Source organism: Camponotus floridanus, unplaced genomic scaffold, assembly GCF_003227725.1.
Source record: "Camponotus floridanus strain SB8 unplaced genomic scaffold, Cflo_v7.5 scaffold10, whole genome shotgun sequence".
Classification (NCBI taxonomy): Eukaryota; Metazoa; Arthropoda; class Insecta; order Hymenoptera; family Formicidae; genus Camponotus; species Camponotus floridanus.
Genome location: NW_020229215.1, coordinates 1,692,408 through 1,713,105, shown reverse-complemented (window position 1 = coordinate 1,713,105; position 20,698 = coordinate 1,692,408). Strand labels below are relative to the sequence as shown.

At 29.6% G+C, this 20,698-nt stretch overlaps 1 protein-coding gene across 7 annotated transcripts in view; it reads left to right on the top strand.

The window, feature by feature from the left end:
* LOC105249471 (potassium voltage-gated channel protein Shal) overlaps positions 1–20,698 on the top strand; it is a 94,461-nt gene that overhangs the window by 42,940 nt on the left and 30,823 nt on the right. For all 7 annotated transcript variants that reach the window (XR_889049.3, XR_889050.2, XR_889047.3 and 4 more), the window contains exon 3: positions 9,491–9,679. Coding sequence is in view for 3 of the 7 variants with exons in the window: in XM_011254980.2 (XP_011253282.1) it covers positions 9,491–9,679 (189 nt within the window). In the remaining 4 variants the exon portion in view is untranslated. The remainder of the gene's footprint in view (positions 1–9,490; positions 9,680–20,698) is intronic.

Below are 20,698 nucleotides of genomic sequence, written 5' to 3'. Positions count from 1 at the left end.
ATTTTCAAAATTGGATTAGGATATTTGCAATATCATTATTTTTATTAATTTTTTAATTGCTAAATTATCTTGTAACCATTATTATTACTTGTGATGATTTTTTTCGTTATAATTTTACTTATTTTTGTCAAAATTATATTTATTGAATACAGATAATTTTTTTAGTTTTGTATATTTCTTTTTAAAAAAGCCTATAAAAATCAAAAGTTTGTAAATATCATCTATTACGGTATAAAATAAACGAAACGATTATATTTGACATGTAATAGTTATGCATTCTAATTGATATTGAAATTATGTACATGCATATGCATATATATTATTTCATTATGTCCAATGTCAACTTATCATTAATATATAATGTTTATAATCCATTTCAAATGTTTATAAAACATATTTGTGCTTAATAAAATTTAAACTTAATTTTTATGCTAAAGAAGAATTAAGATTTTACTTTTTAGATTTGTTAATTTGATTTTCTTTTATATTTTATTCATACGCGACAGTTAGATTGGTTTTCATAACGAAATATAGCAGCACAACAGTTATTTGATCGTTCACATAGATAAAATCTTTACGCGATTTTCATATTGACATGTTGGAACTCGTGATGCAATGATACAAATAGCGAGAAAATGGCGTGAAATGAATAAATTTCAAATTCGTGAAATGAATAAAATATATATGCGAATAATTCTAACGTTATTATGCATAATAATTCTAACGTTATGCATACGTATTAAATTTTATTTACAAACTGCATAAATTATTACGATATAATTAATGAAGCATCTTTGCGACAAATATATGACTTTCGTAATGGGTTTCAAACGTATTTACTAATACTTTGCTTTGAAATTCTATTTATTCGTTATACATATATTATTATTTATTTGTTAAATAGATTATAATTTGTTGATTTTGAGATGCTTTCTACATTAAGACTTGTAAAAGTACTTATTTTAATCATATAGTGATTTTCATGATCAAAAAAATAAGATCCAGAAAAAACTTTATAATATTAAAAATAATTCTAAAAAAAAATAATAAAAAATAACAATGAAAATATAAGTTGATATTTCATGAATGCATTATTAGATGGCAATCAAGAGCGAACATTGTAATTTTAGAGTATTTGCCTTGCCAAAGAACAGCTAAAAAGTGCAATGACGCTCTTATGCAATACTTCTCGACACGCCTAATAATGCAAATGCACCGATTAGCTATTCGCTGAGCCGGTTATTATAAGCGGCAGCTCAAAATGAAAAGCCCGACAAGAAATTCGGGACAACGCTTACAGCCAACGATGTAAATTAACGCGGAGCTTCCGTGCGTCGCGGTTTTAATTAATTGCGAATGCTACGTACGTAGACAGTAATTAGAATGCACTATTGCGGGTATTAACGCAAATAGTAATCATCAATAACCGACTAACGGATGTAAGCGATGTAAATAACTGACCTTAATTTTTCGAGGCATCGCGTGGGAATTTTTAATAAACAGAACCTTGGCCCGTCAAAGAATAATCTTTAATGGATCGTATTCGATGAAATTTATTAATATTTATTGAAATTAAAAAGTATGCATAAATTTTTATTAATATTTTATTATATACTAAATATATAATAATTTTTAACATACGTTTAAGAATTACGATTTGATATAAAAATTGTTTAATTGTTTATACTTATTGAATTTCATTTAAAAACATCACAAAATATTGTAATAAATAAAAATAACATATCTCTTTTGCATAAAATTAGATGTGTAAATTATTAATAAAATAATAAAATAAAAATATGGTATTTGCAATTCCGTCAATACTGGCATCGATACTAGATGTGATTGTTACTTACGGAATGTAATATAGTTTTTCAAAATTTTCTTGATATCGACGAGATATCAAACGGATTTCTGTCATAGAAACTATGATAGGATATTCAATATATTCCAAGATAATATTAAATTGGTTCTAATATTTTTATTTTCGCTGTCGATAGATATTTTTCTCTGCGAACGAAACAATATTTTTGAAAAATATTCTCGGCCCACGATATCATAAGAAATTTGCATGAGAATCTATTCTATTGAAACTGATTGAATTGAAAGTCTAAAAATAATTGAAAGCAAAAAAAATAAGTGTATAAATGAATATATGACATAACACTTAGTTAGACTTTTCAGTAATTCTTTTGGGAAATTTTCAATTGAAATATAAAATAACAATAATATTTTACTTATAAATTAATTCTTTCAATATATTTATTTCTCACGATTAATTGAAATATTTTTACGCTTTTGAAATTTTTTAACGAATCGAACATTATTTTGCACAGCCCTATCGGTTATCGACTCCTCGACAAGAACTTCCGAATTCAGTTAAGTAATAAAAGCCAACGTGAACACATTACGGATACACGCGATGATCTTTGCGTGATATTCGACAATTAATTCCGGCTGCGAGCCGACGATAAGGGGAAAGGGTATAACGCGATCGGTAACGATCGCGAGCTTTCGCCCACCGCTTATCCATCTAAGTTAATTAGGCGAATGCCGCGAAATAACGCGGGTCATGGACAAGAGGTTGGACGGCCCAAAGCTTTCGCGTTTTTTTTTTAAGAAAACCCTACTGTGCTCGCGATACGCTATGCAAGACTTATTTTATGAGACTTTCCTCAGGAGGATAAAAGTGGTTTTCAGAATTGCAGAATTTTTTTTCGCGAAAGAAGAGAGAAGCCTCTTGAGGATTCTCTCGAGATTTCACCGGTAGAAAGATTTCAATGGGCATCAATGAATGTGCGTCGCGAATTTCACGAAACAAAATTTTTCTAATTGTAAGAGCGAAGTGTATCTGACATTTATAAGAATGTCTGATAATTTTTACGAACTTGCATACTTGACCATATTTTTCTCAAACGATATGCATATTTGAAGTTACATATCATTTTTACATTCCACGATATTCTTTTGGCATTCCCTTAAGTGTAATTCGTTCTTCGATAATTTCCGATTTGCTTTTTTGCAATTTTAAATTAGAAATCGCTAGGTTTGGAGAAATCAATTGGTCGATTGCTCGATTAAAAAGGAAAAACACGTAGGAACCAACATTCGTTGTTACAGTTTCCGGCGGCACGGTTTTCTAGTAATTGCACGGGGGATGATCGTTATGCACTTTTTAATCACTGTGTCTGCAGTCTCGGCGCGAGCGTACAATATTGTTCTCGTCGCTTTGTTTTCTGCGCACGCGTCTATTTAGCGACTACCTATTCGAATATTCGATTGTGTCCGCCTTGGGCTGTGAAACCGCTGCGAGCTGTAGATACGTTTCAGCCAAACTTCTACTTTCTCTCGTTTCACGATACCGTACCGGTGGGTTGAATGCATTCACGAATCTATGTAACTTCCGGCGGCGACGCGCTGCCAGACGCTGATAACCCTTTCGCGCTCCCCGAAATGTAAAAGCGTCTTCGGAAAGACACGTTTACAATGTAACAACGATAAGGAAATTAAGTTACTCTATATGGCAGCATATCTTTTATGGGCATTTACCATTTTGTGTTACATTGAGACTCTCAGAATTGCTATTCTTCTTTTTATCTATGAATTTTTCTTGAAGAAATAATCTTTTTTTTTTTTTAAATTTGATTAGAAATATTAATGCTTGTGAACATCTCTTTTATTGCGCGTTTCCTTATATATTTTTATATATTTTTTTTCTCCATATAATATTTATATTATATTATATTATATTATATTAATATTTATATATTATATTATATATTATATATTATATTATTTTATATTAATATATATTTATATTAATATAAAATATGTATATAATATTATGTATAAGATTACACATGAAAGTGATAGAATAATTTTTGGCCTTTATAACGTGAAAATCTCGATGCATGATATTTTGAAAGTCAAAATGTGTTGTTAATAAATATTGACATTAATTACTTAATTAATGCACGTCAGCAAATACAATCCTTATATAATAAACATCGACATAGATATTTGTTGTCGTGTAATCTAAAGTTACGCAAGAATTGCAGCAAATTTACATGTAAATTGAGAAATAGTCATTATTAAGCGGTTAATTTGTTATGAAGTCTGTCAAGCGTGCCATTTGAAATATATTCGATATAGCACATATGTCAATATGTATTATGTATATTTGTGAAGCTGGTGCAGCATTTTGCTACCTATACTAACGATTGCAATTTATACTCGATCTAAATTTAATTATATCAAAATAAATTTAATTAATTAATCCAAACTAATTTCTTTGCTTTAAATATGATTAATTCTAACTAATTCATGAAAGAAGCAAGAACATTTTCGATTCAAAACAAAATTCAACATATGAAGCGATGTATAAATATACTATGATATTTACTTAAACTTTATTTAAACCAGTGATTGGCGATTCCGGCGAATGCCGGAAGCATCGAGACGGCAAACATATTGATTAAATTCGAAACATTTCGCGTCGCGACATCGTAATTTATCGCACTTGAAATAACATCGCTATGAATTTCATCGTGTTATGCCAGGCATCTAGAAAACTCGAGCTGCTCGCTTTACGACGTTTTCATTGTGGTTCCATAAAGCTGCGTCCGCTCACAGCTGATGATGATTCTGACGATTGTCAGCGTTCTATCCTCGACGGTCGTTATCGTAGCTGTCGTCACATGACAGTAAAGCACAATTCAGCCGCAGTTGTATTCGAATACGGCATACCGATGCTTCGCAGATGCCTCGATCCGTAACGACGTAAACATTTGCGTGTATCGAGCGAATGCGCGTCGCAGAAAATCGCGGCTGCACCTTTGGCTGGAATTGCACCGCGCGAAAATATACCGAGGCAAATGTAAATCGGCAACCGGGCTTCTGTTTCATGAGGCGACCTTGTTTGCATGTTGACTTGCATCCTTGGCACTCTTATCGCAAATTTGCGATAAGCCAAGAGTTTCATAATCTCTATGCGGATTTAGCGGATTTAGCGGTTTGAAATTTCCTTAGGTTACAGGCAATGGAATTAAATTTATATAACTCTTTACACAGTTTATTTGCTGCAAAATGTATTTGTCGAATTCTAATTTTTAGATATTTGAATGAAATAAGAGATAAAAGTTTTGGATAAAGATCTAATTTTCTTTTAATAAATTCATGAGAATGTATATCTTGATGCCATATAAAAAAGTTCATTTTTAATGTTAAATAGACGATAAGAATATTTGTGTTCTACTAACCAAGATATTTTAAAAATAGCAAAAAGCACACACGATTTCGAGTGTGCTATTTTCATGAACGTTTATTAATTAATATGACATGATACATGTGAATAAATGTAAATATAAAATATTATAAATGCAAGATAACTATGTTACAATATTAAAGTTGCTTATATTTTATTTAATATGTGACATTTTATTTTTTTTAAATATGTTACAAAAAATATAACATGTGAATTATTAATTTTATACATGAAAAGTAACCCATGCATTTGCAAAAGTAATCTAAAGGTTGAAAAGAATAATTTTTTTTGCAAGGGAAAAGGATTAGTTCTCGTATGTCCATATTTTTATCGATTGAAATCTTCCGATCCTTTAGTTGTTGCAACGCGTGTTTTTACCCCTTTTTTAACAAAAATAGAACCGATGGAAACACATACTGGGCCCTTTTAATCTCTAATCAGCCGATTAACGGTAACTATCGATATTGTTCACAAAAATATACATCAGCGTTCGAAAAATCTTACAAGAGAACATATAATACATTTTAACTCGTTATATCCTCATAATGATTACGCACGGCAATTCGAGACGCGGACATTGAATTAGCGCCTATTGCCGTCTGTCGCAATTTCCGCAATTGCATAGTGCAAGTTGCGAAAGTTACAAAATTAGCACGATCGATACGCTACCGCTCGGACGCCGTTAATCCTCGTTTGCGGCCGGAAAAGAGTTCATCGAAAGTTTATTCACGGTGTAATATCGCATAAAACCACAGAAATTCCAATATTATTCTATTACATCGAAACTAGTGACATTGTGTTCAAAAATATGTTTAATGTTTAGTTTATGTTTTAATTAAATACTGTACGTTATGCATTTATTTCTTGGAAAATAAAATTTTATTTATTAATTTATTTGTAATTTTTTATTGTTATATATGTGCAGACGATAATAGATCGCTTAACAATTTATCGCACAGTAGTAAATTTTCAAGTTAAAAATTTTAATCCTGTTATAATGTATAAATTTGATATTTTTTTAAACAAAATCTTTTAATATTATATGTTGATTGAAAAGAAAAGAGATATTTGGCTCTTAAGATCCAAAATCTACATAGTGAAATAATTGTTTATTTGAAATTTTAGAGAAATCTCTTATACTTTCTTTTATTTTGAAGAGAATTTGAAATCAATATTATCTATATACATATAAGATAATTATAACAATATAATATTTTATTAAAAGAAATAGTAGAAAAGTGTTAAGATTCGGATTTAAAAAATCTAAGTATATTATAAATTGAAAGGTGCAAATTTATAGCACAAAATCTTCTTATTAAAATGAAGTTTCTACATACTTTGAATTAATTTAATTATAAACTTAAATTAATTATAAACTTGAATTAATTTAATTATAAACTTCAGCAATATTTTATTATAATGTATGTATAAATTAAGGTGTGTGACACACACACACACACACACACACACACACACACACACACACACACACACACACGATAAAGAGATTTACAACAATATGTTAAAATATAGTAAAAAAGATAATATCTGGTTGAACTTTTGCTACAAAAAAATGTACATAATAAAATGCTTCGATAGTAGACTTTTTATAATTTTAGAATTAATGAATTAGCAAATATTTTACAAGGAAGATTAAGATAAAAAAGATGGCATTTAAAGATATGATCATATCAATATGCTTTTTATAATTTTAAAATATTAAGAAAAAAATCATATAAGAATTAAGCAACACTGGTTAAGGAAATTATTTGCGTTCACTGGTTGCGCACAGATTTCTTGCTGCATAAAATAACACTATGATTGTTGCAGGTCAACCGTAAGAAAAAAGTAAAGTTAATCATGTAGTTGTATGCAGCGTCAATAAGGTTGCATAAGGTCGTTTATTTATAAAGACGCTTAGAAAAATACAGGGCGAAAAGAGCTATGTTTATTTATAGTTCCTCGTTTGTCCAGGATTATAAATAAATGATTTAAAGTATTTCAACTGCTAGTAATATTGCTCGCTATAACTTAAAATTTACGAGCTCCGTAACCTTTTATTTTGCATTTTGTTCTCATGATTCAACTTTACTGTAAATAAAGAAGTAAATGGATGTGAAAGATATATATACACATATACATAGTCTGTTATATTTTTTCGTAAATTATCAGAGAAAGAAATCAAAACTATAAAAAGAATGACTTCTTTATTTTTTATAAATATTTAATCATATATATTACATAATTTACATGTAATAGAAAAATTTAATTTTTATATGAATAATTATAAAGCTTAAACATATATACGTAACGTAAATATATATATATATATATATATATATATATATATATATAATGTGTTATTTATGTTAAAATATTTTATATACATGTATCTATATAAAACTATTAATTTATATAAATATTTTATTATAGATATTTCAAATATTTTATTAAAATTGTAACTAAAATTAATTGTTACTAAATTAATTGTTATTAAAATAAAATTTTATTAAATTAAAACAAAATTTTATTAAAATAAAGTATGAGAAATATTTTTTATATATGCATTATATACACGATTAAATACACATATACATTTATACACAATTAAAAATAGACTATCGTAGAGATAAAGAAGCAATTAATTTTATAAGCAATGAATAATACAATAAGTTATAAATTGCTTATGCTATAATAGCTCCACCGATGTCTGATACCTTCTCAGACCTCTTCTTCTCTTCTCTTGTTCGCTTTTGTTGTGATTTTTTATTCACTTATTCACTCATGATTAATTACGATTACACGCGCGATTACTGTATTCTAAAGATTGTACTATACTTTATATGACACTCCCACTAATCATATAAAACTTTATTATATTGCAACCAAAGAAAACTGTGTACAATATAGAAGTTACGATTTAAAAATTTCGCGACCAAAACTCGCAATCATTTGCTATATGATTTTTGATTTTAACAAATAATATATGATCTCATTTTATGACGATTACGTATCGTATACATTATGTAAGTGTGAAAATAAATAATTTAAAGTTAAAGTTACATTATCTGCAGAATGTATGTTAGAAATATATCGCATTGATTATTCGATAGTTTTTGATCCAATAAATCACGTAAAATACACGTTTTCATAAATTAAATTTTTAAATATTAAATTTTTCGTAGAGTTTTAATAATAGAGTCTAGTTACTTGATAATTATAATATGTAAGTAATGATTATTGTCTTTCCTCCAGTAATTGTAAATGTAACTTCTCTTTTTAAAGATATTAAACATGCGTTTAAATAAAGTAGACAATAAAATGAAACACATATTATATAAATAAAAATAATCATGTGTATTTATTGAAAAGAATTTATAATTTATGTATATAATTTTCAGACACTTATTTATCTATTCATAAATTACAAAATGCAGGATAAAAAGTTTTGTGGCTTAGGGGAGATGAAATTACTGAAAGAAAGATATTGCTTTCCGTTGAAAGCAAATCTTCTTGAGAAGAATTTTTTTCAACGGCAAGAATTTACGTAAAATATTTGTGACGGAAAATTCGGTCATTTGTCAACCGGGAGCTTCCTCACGCGGCGTAAAATGGGGATTTAAAGAGGCACGATGAAGTTCGGACGCCATGTGTCACGTCACCAAGATAAAAGTTTATTCTGGCCTTAGTGGGAATTTATCCGCGGTGCAGAAAGCTACGCGTATACTTAATCCTGAAATAATACAAATATTTATCTCCTGATGCGATGTATCTTATTTATTCCGATCATGTGCGTGCATTTTTACGATAAAATCATTACGCTTATGTTTCGAAGCAAGCATTGAAACAATTATCAGATTCTGTAAGAAATAATAAAAAAAGCAATTAATTAATTACTTAAAAATTAGATCTTCTATTAAAATAACGAAATGTCGATATGTTTTTATTATATATGCTTGCTTGAAAAATTAAATTTTTTAAATAGATTACCGGGAGAAAATTTAAATTTTTAAATTTTGAAGTTATAATATTCTTGATATTTATTGTATTTTTTACCTTAGAATTTTATAAATATTAATTGTAATTATATACAATTAATTATCATATAAGTGTAATGACAGAAAGTTCATTAAATCTTTATTAGTCATTAGCTTTGTTAAATTCAGCAGATAAGGAGTTAAAAGCAGCAGTTAAGTAATACGAATTCTTCTTTTTTTCTTGTTGCAGAAAGCCAGATTGGCACGCATTAGAATTGCGAAGGCGTCGAGCGGCGCCGCCTTCGTGAGCAAAAAGAAGGCAGCGGAGGCGCGTTTGGCCGCTCAGGAGAGCGGGCTGCAGCTGGAGGAGTTCTACAAAGAGGAGGATATCTTTGAGCTGCAGCATCATCACCTACTTCGTTGCTTAGAGAAGACCACGGTAAGTACTTACATCTTTGTCTACTAACAGCTGCATGTCGCGTTTTTGTGTGGGAATTCTAAAGCCCTCTAAGTCCCTGTCAGCTCATTCTAAAGCCTTCAAATCCCCATCAATAAATTAACTTTCCCACGTAAAGGATGCACTTTGTTTTTATAATACGTCACTTGAACGACGATCAGATAATATTCTTTCTTCATAAATTGCATCATATATATATATGTTAAAAGAAGTTAGAAGTTTCCGATCTCTGAATGAAGAAAATCTTTTAGAAAGATGCATAAGTTATTTCACACACTTACACAAATACTGTATGTTCTATTTGAAATATCATTTTTTTAGAATTATAGCAGAATTAAAAAAATTATAATTAAAAACAATAAAAGTAATATTGAAAAATTATATAATAGTTAATTAATATTCTTTAATACTGCGGAAAGAAAAATGACGTTTAATGAAATTAAGAACAATTCATTTCAAAATATGGTAAAGAATTTTGCTATCATTATTTAAGGTTTTTCAAATATCCGCATAAAGCCAAGATAGATTAATCAACGAAATGATAATTAATTATTCATGAAAGGGATGTTCTTTCGCAGTGGACGCGAAGACAAACTCGCACAAAAACGTAGTCTATCTCTAACGTCTGTTATTAATCCCACTGACGCGAAGCGACAAAGCAACTGCATCCTCGCGAATGCATCTGTCGACGCTTCCGCTTCTCGCGCCAGAAATTTAATGGGTATCTCATCTCGAAAATCCGGTAGACTGTTTCGCAAATACTGCACGTGAGTAATTTGAATAAACCTACGCTCGTACTCATCTAATTTTAGCTGAACGGGAGGGTTGTTGATTATGTGAACGAGGGTTGCCGCGTACGGGATGTAGTCGCTATCGAATATTTGGGAACCAATACTCGTTTACGGATTTGCTGCTACATGTATTATCGGATATATTTGGAAGGTCACAAAAAGTTTCAGATTTTTCGTGTAATACAGATCAAGATACAGAATCAAGATATAATAAAAACATGAAACTAGATATAAATACATAATATTAAAAAAGAAGATAAAATATTAATATGAAATAAGACAATATTTTAGTGGACGCGAATTCATATTGGGGAAGAAGATAGAAAAATATAAAATAAGACAGTATTTGAATGATTAATTTTTTTTAAGCAAAATATATAAATAATATAGTTTTAATATATATATATATATATATATATATATATATATATAATTAACTATATAATTAAAATTATAAATCATCAGAATAATAGTTTATTTATGAATCATAAATATGTATATTTAATACTTTATATTTTTTTATATCTTCTTTTATATTCTTATACGTAATAAAATAAGAGATAAACTATAGAACTAGATAACTAGATAACTATAAAAACTATAGAACTATAGAACTATATAACTATATAACTAGATAACTATAAAAATTATAAAAATTATAAAAAACATAATTAAACAAAAAATAGGAGAAATTAGAAGGTAGAAGATTAATATAAAGTATAAATGCATTTTTCAAAGAAATTTGATTCCGTTTTTTGTAAAAAGATTTATAGTTGCGGATAATGGCTTTTTAATGCATCTTACTTATGTTGAACATATTTGTGTACGCGTAGATATGCAAACTACAGTTATTAAATCAACCGTGACGTATACGATGAGTACGTGGAAGAAATTATAAAATACGCACAATTTGTACGATAGCGTAATAGCAGACTGTACAACATTCACGTGGGAGGGAGAAATTAGTTTATTACGCCAGAGAGGATTAAAGCTTTTGAATATGCGTACAGAATATATAAGATGATATATATATGGCTCACAACCTATGGAAGTTGAGTGTAGGTTGATTCGCCAAATTCGATACAGTTTGATATTCCAAAAAAAAGGGACGTGAGCATACTTTTAGATAATTTAGATATACACATATGTGCAGTAAGATCTTTAATTAATTAATTTCTTGTAATAAGTTCTTGAATTCATTTTTTGAAAATTTTTATTTATTTGTATAATATTCTTGCGCGCTTTTAAACTTTGCAAAATTGAAAAGAACAAACTTATAAAATTATAATATTTAAGAAGAAAAAAAAAAAATATATATATATATATATATATATATATATAATATATATAAAAGAGATGTGTATTTGTAACAGAAGTACAAAATATGAAACTTATTCTGTTTAACTCAATTTTAAAAGTTTAGAATTAAAAATTTTATAAAAGTTTCAGAAATTACCTGATTGCACAGAGAAATCTGTGTATCTCTCTCTCTCTCTCCATTCTATTCTATTTTATTTTCATTGCAAATTATATATATATATATATATATATATATATATATGTATAATTTCTAATTTTAATTATTTTTATAATTTCTATTTTGTATTTCTGTTTTTACATGTTTACATTTATCAATTATGTCGATACTAGAAGTTAGTTACATTTATGATAAAGGAAATGATATTAAATAAAGATTATTATAAATTTAAAAAATTGCATAATTTGGTATATTACAATTTTTTCATAAAAAATATGTTTCTAAAATAATCAAGATAATGGAATTAAGGGAAAGGATTACTCCCAGTACACTGGCTATTCATCTTTTATAAACTGAATGTCAATAGGACAATCGTACTAGCTTGTATATTTGCCCTATATACCGCAAACGATGTGCCATATATCTGTAGATAGATAATTTTAGTCTGCTTTTAGGTTGCTTTTGTTCCCTTGGGAATTTCGCTTGTATCTTATACATTAGGTAAAAGGACAAATTTTGGTTATATGTAGTCGTGTCATTTGCGTAATATTATGGGGCAATTTATATTTTGCACAAACAATATATTGTAATAAACAATAAGTTAATTTAAATTTGACGAAAGCTCTTTATATTACATGATATTTTAGTGTTATATGATTAATTTTCAATATTAAATTTTTTATTAGTGCATTTTTTTTATAACTTATGATATTATATGATTTTGACACGTGTAATTTTTTGCTGTCTTGGAAATTATATAGAAGATGCTTTAATATTAATAATATAATATATTACCTACAATTTATTTTTTATATAAAATTGATTAAGAGAAAAATGTGTTTTATTTGCTAGTTTTAACGAATTATAAACAAAATGATGAATAAAAAAGATATTATTTTTACAATATTCAAGAGTAACATACTCAAATAATTAATTTTAAATTTAATTTGATAATCAAAAGTAATTGTGGATATTTAGCTATTGACATACGGTAAAATGTTTATACTTAATCTGACGATTTTTACAGATAAATTATCGTTATATAGCTAATTTTAAATTCAACATTTCTGATATTGCGATGATAATGTCATTTGATGGGTATTTCTTATATTAGAAACGATGACGTCGCCGAGCTACGGGTTAGGTTTTCGATCGATTCGTTATTCACGTCATCCATCCACGAAATTGGCGAATCTTTAACTCGAACTTCGAATTTATACTTCGCAAATCCTGTAGAATGTTTCCTGAGAATGCTTTGTGCGATGTTCGACACGGAGATGTTTCTCAAGAAAACCAACGATTTTTGCTTAGCAAAGAACAACGTAACGAACTTGCTGAATGCAAAGTGAAACACGAACTGTACTCTCGGATGCGGACATGAATTGGTCTAGGTACTTGTTTAATAAATCGAATACGTGTTGTCGAGAAGCATAACAAATCAATGCATCTTCTTTATTCTATTAATTTGTAATGTTAACATTTTTTTCTTACTTCTAAAATATGTATCGATTGTTTGAGCCAAATGCAAAATACAAAATATCCCAGAAAAGGCACAAAAATATTTATTAAACCTTCTTTGAATAAATGTCGAAATAATTGAAAATAATTTTCCTTAAAGTTTGTAAAATAGAAAGATTTAATTTTTATTGAATTTTAAACATTTAAAAAAATGAGAAATGAAAATTAGTTTAATATTCTTTTGTTGTATAAGATTTTGATAAAATGTAAAACATGGTAATGTGTCGATACAGTGTCGATATATCGATAAATTGAAAAATAAGTAATGCCAAAATTTTCGATATTGGAATTCTTTGTAATGGATGAGATTTAAACAGAGACTTAAGAGTTATTTTAAATCGAAGTTTATAAAATATAAATTTACTATGTAATTATGTACTGTAAAATGTCATTTTACAATAAATAATTATTTTTCTCGGATGCAAATAAATAATAAATTACTCTTATTTAATTTAGAAATCTATATTTTAACAAAAAATAGATTGAGGGAATGATTATATAATATAAAGAAATTTATGAAAGATTAAAATATTTTTAGTTTATATATCATCTGTAATACGCAATATATTATGTACATATTTTACTCAAAATGGAATCTAGCATATCGCATAAAACAAAATTGAATAGTTATTTAACAAGATTTCCTTATAACAAAATAAAAATTATATCTGTTAAATATTTTTTGTCAGAAGAAGAAGAGAAAAGGAAGATAGATTTTCAATAAAAGAACACATTTCGCATGATATGTCATAAAAACGTTCGCTCAGAATTGGATATTCTCACCTAGACTCGTCACATACAGATGCATGTGCTACCAAAGTGCATATTAGATGCACCTCTTTACGTCATAGCTCTAACATTTCTACAAACGCAAAGATATTTCGAGAATCCGACAAGAGATAGAGTGGTTCTCTCTTCTTCATGTGGATATTCTGGCGGAATCCTTGTGCCTTCATGCGAATTTGCATTGTTACACGTGAAGGGAACGCACCAAGGTTGCACTAAGGCGATGAAATAACGGGTAATCAACATTTCAATTTACGAATTATGCACTACCTTTGTGAACAAGTGTATGCAATAATTAATGATTTATGCTTTGCGATTTAACGTTATCGGATAATTCCTAATAAATCCAGCTACTAGATGGGCTCTATATATTATGGAAAGAGAGGAATTTCAGGATTTTATTAGATATATTTTTTCATATAACAATTATCTGTTCACCCGGTTTTATCTTTATATTTTATTTCATCTTCTTTTGAAAAAGTTTCTCTTCGTCTTTGATGAACGCGGCCAATCGTCAGTATCTTCGGAGCGGCGTATTGATTTCTTCCGGGCCGCAGTCGTGGGCTCGATCGAACGTCATCAGGATCGTAGACGCGGTACGTCGTCACCGTGACTAATTATAGTCCGTCACGATATCGAGAAGCGATTCGATGATAGCGATTGTTAGCTTTTCCATTTTCCGTAGCGCAACCGTCGGACGACAAAAAATTGTCAGCGAAAAAATCAAATTGATGGGAAGACGTATCGGAAAAAGAATGAAAGAAAAATCTCGAAATGTAATGAAAGAAGGTTACATTTTCTTGCGACTTTGTAGAAACATTGCGGGAAAAATATTTAATCTTTTTTTTTTGAGCCACGATAATTCTATTAACGATAATTAAATGGGATTGGCAGAGAAAGGGCAGATGGAAAATAAAATCTGCTCGGAAATTATATAATACAATGATATAATACTCTATTTCTCAGATTGAGAAACGAACACACTTTTTTCGAATTGTAACAAAACTGCTAAAACTAGAATAAATTTGGGGATTGAATTGAATAAATATGCAATGAGGTTCTTGGAGAGATTATGTAAATGAATAGAATTGCCGGCTTTCGCCTGAGAAAATGCGTGAATTATTTTAAAGTAAAATAAAATTATACGAGAAAAATGTTTTTTTAACGATAGAACAATAAAATCAATCGAATAAAATGTATTAAATGAATAAATTCCAGTAAATTTAATAGATCGCGAAATGAAGAATATTTAGAATTCAATTAATATATAAGAGGTTCTGTGAAATTATTGCAAAATGACATTTTTCATTAGGGCTGAAAAAAGTTATTACAGATGTGTGCGTGGTATATGATTTTTTTCTTGGAGGTATATATTTGATTAAATTTTGTAGAGAGATGAAAAATAGTTTGTGGAAAAAATGCATCCGAACAATCCGAAATGTCAAGTGTTATTTCAAAAAATACACAGTTCAATTAATACTTGATGTTTCAGAAAATTCGTTGGGACAACGTGGATTTGGTCAAAATGAAAAAAAAATGTTGCATCCATATCCTGTATTTTCTTTCCGCTTATTAGGTAAATTTTTAGTGAGTTTCACCGCATGAGTTTCCGTAGAATAACATATCTTTCGCACAACGAAATTGTTTCTCCGAAATCAAGAGGCGGATACAATGCGGCCAGTTCACGATTACGTATGCATTGCTCGCCGAAAAGAGGTGGTGCGCTCTTGAATTTAATATTAGCCAACTGGAAACAAATCTTCACCGGAAAGAATGAAAGGCTAAATGGAGAACACGACTGCAACGGAACGGAGCACATAAAGTAACAGTACTCTGACTGTCGCAGCCGTGATCTGACAGAGCCCTGGTGGGGCTGACGTTTTACATTCGGACTTTATGGCGCTCTTGACCGTGAGAAATCTGTCACAACGAATTAAGAATTCTAATATTTCGCAACGATTTATCATTTATACATGAAAAAGAGAGAAAGAGAGAGATACTACATTTATATTAATATAATATATTTCCATGATCGAAAATTTTAAAAAGTTGGAAAAATAACGGATCAAAAAATCGCAAAAAAATTTTCTTTCCATTTTGTTGTAAAATCCATATCAACATTTTTCATCAAAGAATGTTATTTACCGATCGTCTTTTCTATATTTCGAGAAATATTAAAAAAAATTGTTATCATTCTTTTCAAAATATATCAATATTATATGGAATTCATCCGGTTTACAGTAGACGCATCTTCGCACATTCATCAAAAATTACAGTCCACAAAGTTATCGAATGTATCGTTCTTGATTATCTTGATGAATCTGACGATTGGTCTAGTATGTATACGAATAGACGATGTCTGATATGCAGTACATCGGTTTGCGGCTGATATTGACGTATGTATGTGCAGCGGTCATTCCGTTGATTCCGCAGATACCGTGGCATTTAGACAATGCATGCTCGCAATTCCATCGCTGTACTTCTGACAATGCGTTTATTCTCGATCGTAATTCTGTACTTCGCCATGGAATGTTGTAAAATATTATGTCAACTAAATAGAGAAAATCGTCCATTTATAATTATCACGTTGGATGTCGCAGGCATTTTACTCATTGCTATTATTTTTATTCGGAACGACAATCCATCATATATAATAATTAAAAATATTGAATCTGTTTCAACAATTTATTATTTTTTATTTTTGAAAATTTTTTGTGCACAATATAACTAGTATAACTAATTGACCCGGATATTTTGATTGTGGAATAAATATGTAGAAGTGAAACATGAAAGGGAACAATAGTCGAACACTTTCACGTCGCGCCATCAATATTTCTATTATTAATGATTACGCAAAATTGCCACATGTTCCAATTAATTTTCCGCAATCGTCATGAGAGTTGCATCGCTACACGCGATGTAACGCACCGTTTCACTGTCAACGAACTGAAACCGGAAGTTATGGTCCGATACATTCTCGTGACGTAGAATACCTCGCGATAAAATCGTGATAAAATCTCCGAGATCGAGTGCAGGAATAAAACTGTCATTGGAACCGAGACATTTGAATATTGCATCAAATGCGACGTTTATTTTACGTGCACAACAATTCGTGTTGTAAGATACAACATTCATGCTGCTTTGCAAAAATAAATAGTAGTGAGTGATTTTATACATACGAAAACGTGTAACTAAAGAAGACTTTCTCGAGAAGTTATAGTATACATATATGGAGCATGATATTATATGCATTCTCGAAGGAACATTGCTAGAAGCGATATCTTTTATGTGAGTGGGTGTTTAAAAGCTACCATTATTTTGTATCTCAGATATAGAGAGTATTTAATGTCGCTCTAAAATTTTAAGGAACAAATAAATTTTTCGCTATGACAAAGATACAAATATTCCATAATAAATTTGAATCGATATAAATACGGTAATAAAAATTAATTAATTCATCTGCTATTTTATTGTCTGTGAAAAAACTATATGTCTACTTTGAAAGAAAATATAGCAAATAACAAAAAGAAAAGTTTGACAAAGTGTTTAGGAGAATCTAACTCTGATAAATTTCCAATACATATTCCATGAGATTATATTAAATTTTTTTGAAGTCTTTATTTTATATATATATATATATATATATATATATATATATATATATATAATCATAAAAAAATAATAACTTTAGAAATAAAATGCACATGGAAAATATGTAATAATTATATCTTTCTATATTTTTTTTGGAAGAATCGTAGCGAAAGTCTAAAGATCTGTAAATTTACGAGATATTATCATGAATGTGTCGACTTGCCCTTTCGTCAAGTAAGAAATCGCATAAGTATATTGAAACGTTGTTAGGATCGTAAAATCGGAGCATGACGGGTCACGATACCTATCGAGTTATTTATGAAGCAATGCCACAGTTGCTGATTTATGAATGCTGGGAATGTGTCATGTCTGGAATGCATATACATCTCGATCGTGTCTTACGATTTCTGATCCGTCATCTCAGCTCTGTGAATTATGAAATCGAAAGGCGAAACGATATCGTAAAATTAATTTAATGAAATTTCAACATTTTATATTTGATCGGTCATGTTTGTAAAATTCATCGCTGACTTTTTCCTCAATTTTATTATTTCAAATATAGCGTTTGCGTGTAGATTAAATTATGCGATAATTTATTGATGAGTAATATTTAAAAATTCTTCGATGCAATTCTATTTTATTAAATGCAAACAATTGTATATAAGAAGCTTGTATCTCGAATAAGGAAGAAAACTCGTGATTTGTTAACTTCCACGTCATAATTGCACGATAATAATTCCTAAAATTAATTTATACAGAAGGAGCTTAATTAAACATGCAAACATGCTTAATTAAACAATTTAAAGGGACGTCTATTGGAGATGAAAAATCCCGTGCTCCCTTGATAAATCTGAAGGAATTCTAGTTTCGCGTTAATTCTTCGCACGTCAAAGTACGGGATTGGCGGAAGTTTCGAGGGATCGATCGGTTCAACGCACACTGGCGCATCCAACCCATCCATCTTTCTGAAACCGTCATTAGCGGCGTTCCCTTTCGCGTGCAACCCGCGCGAACAATACGATACGCACAGGAGCGTATCGCGAGTTCTCACGAGAAAATAACAGAGATAGGGGAGCGGCATCTTTTATTGGACAAATATCTCTGCCCCCATAGCAGCTCCTCGTTTTATTCCTTCGCTCGGTTACCCACCCGAGGACGCCATGCGATAAGGACGAGTCTAATCTGGTCTTCGCGAAGGCAGCAAGAAAGATCCTGGCCGATAGAATGTAGGTCGGCCTTTCGTGAATAATCTCGCGGCAGGGTTATATCCATATACATATAAATGTTCGCCCAAAGATCATTCTTCCCCTAAAAAGGAAAGAGAAATAAATAAAATAGATCGGCGAAATGATTTCCAGTATGAAATGCGCGTGTTTTTTTCAACATTACATTACCCGTAATATATATACATGATATTGCTCGTTCTTCGTTATATATTGCGAGATCTCTTGAATGAATCTTGCGGGATTATTATTGATAATCCTACGTAATATTTCTTGTACAAACTGCACAACTTTTGCGCTGAGATTAGAATACGCTGGCTCAAATAATGAGGGTTTTACGACGACAAATCGCGTCTCTTCAGGAAGCTTGCGCGTTGAAATACGAAGAGTCTCTCGTGAGTAATCCTGTAGCTCTCCAAGATCGGGTTTGCTCAAATGCGAGCCATCTGTAGCTTTGAAAGCCATAGCCTCCTTGGGAATTCTCTAGCAGCTGACGAAAGCCGTTTTGTATATGACGCGTTAACTTTCCGATATACGATATCAATACTTTATGACTCGATCAATATTATATCGTGGCCTCACAATAACGGATATTGACAGTGGGTTTTCCTTTATTTTATTATTCTGATGCACTATTTAATTTATTATGATAAAGAATCATTGGTGTCATTTAGAGAATATTTTATTTTTTTATCATTCTCGATGTGTAAAAAATAACGCGTACAATTATAATTATATTATTATTATATTAAATTATACCAAACACACCGAACAATATTGGAATAAAAATAAAAAACGTGGATTTTTTAGAGTGTGATTATGCAAATACTAATTATGCAAAATGATAAGAAAATAGTTATCGCGATTGCGATCATCAACTTTCGCACAAAAGAAAAATTTTCCAGTTTACTTGGATCGCGTCGAGTCGTTTCGAGGGCGTTTATCGCAAAGGAGATCGAGATGCTGCTCTATTCTGTACGAGCAATATCCTTTCGCGCGACATCGAAGAAACAGCGAACGTTCACTCGGCCGACATCGAGATCACTCGATAACCTCCCATTTTCCGAGCATCGTTCCCGCAGGATTTCTCGAAGGACTCTCGTTTTTCTCGTTTTTCAGGATTCTATGCCATTCAGTTTTTCGTATATCACCTTTTTCAATAATTTAACTAACAATGAGAGAATAAAATAAAAGAGAATAAAAAGAAGACAGAATTTAAAAAATGTGATCGATATAAACATTTAAAAAAAATTTCAGAAAATATCTAAAACATTTTTTTTTCCTTCATAAAATTGTATTTTATTTTTATTTGTATATGATTAGATACATTTCATCATCAATAAAAATCTATGTAATGTAATTTTATTATATTTATTATTTTGTGCTATTTCGATATAATTTCTTTCTTTAATTTATAAATAAAAAAATTTTACATTAACAAATATAAAATTAAATAAATTGTGAAATTGTAAAATTCTGGACATTTTTCGTCTTCAAATGTATGTGAGATATTTATTTTTTCTGCACACAATTATAATCAAAACAAAGAAAGAAAATTGAGAAAATAAAATAGAAATTCTTTTCTCTTTTTCCATAAAATCCAATATGAAATATT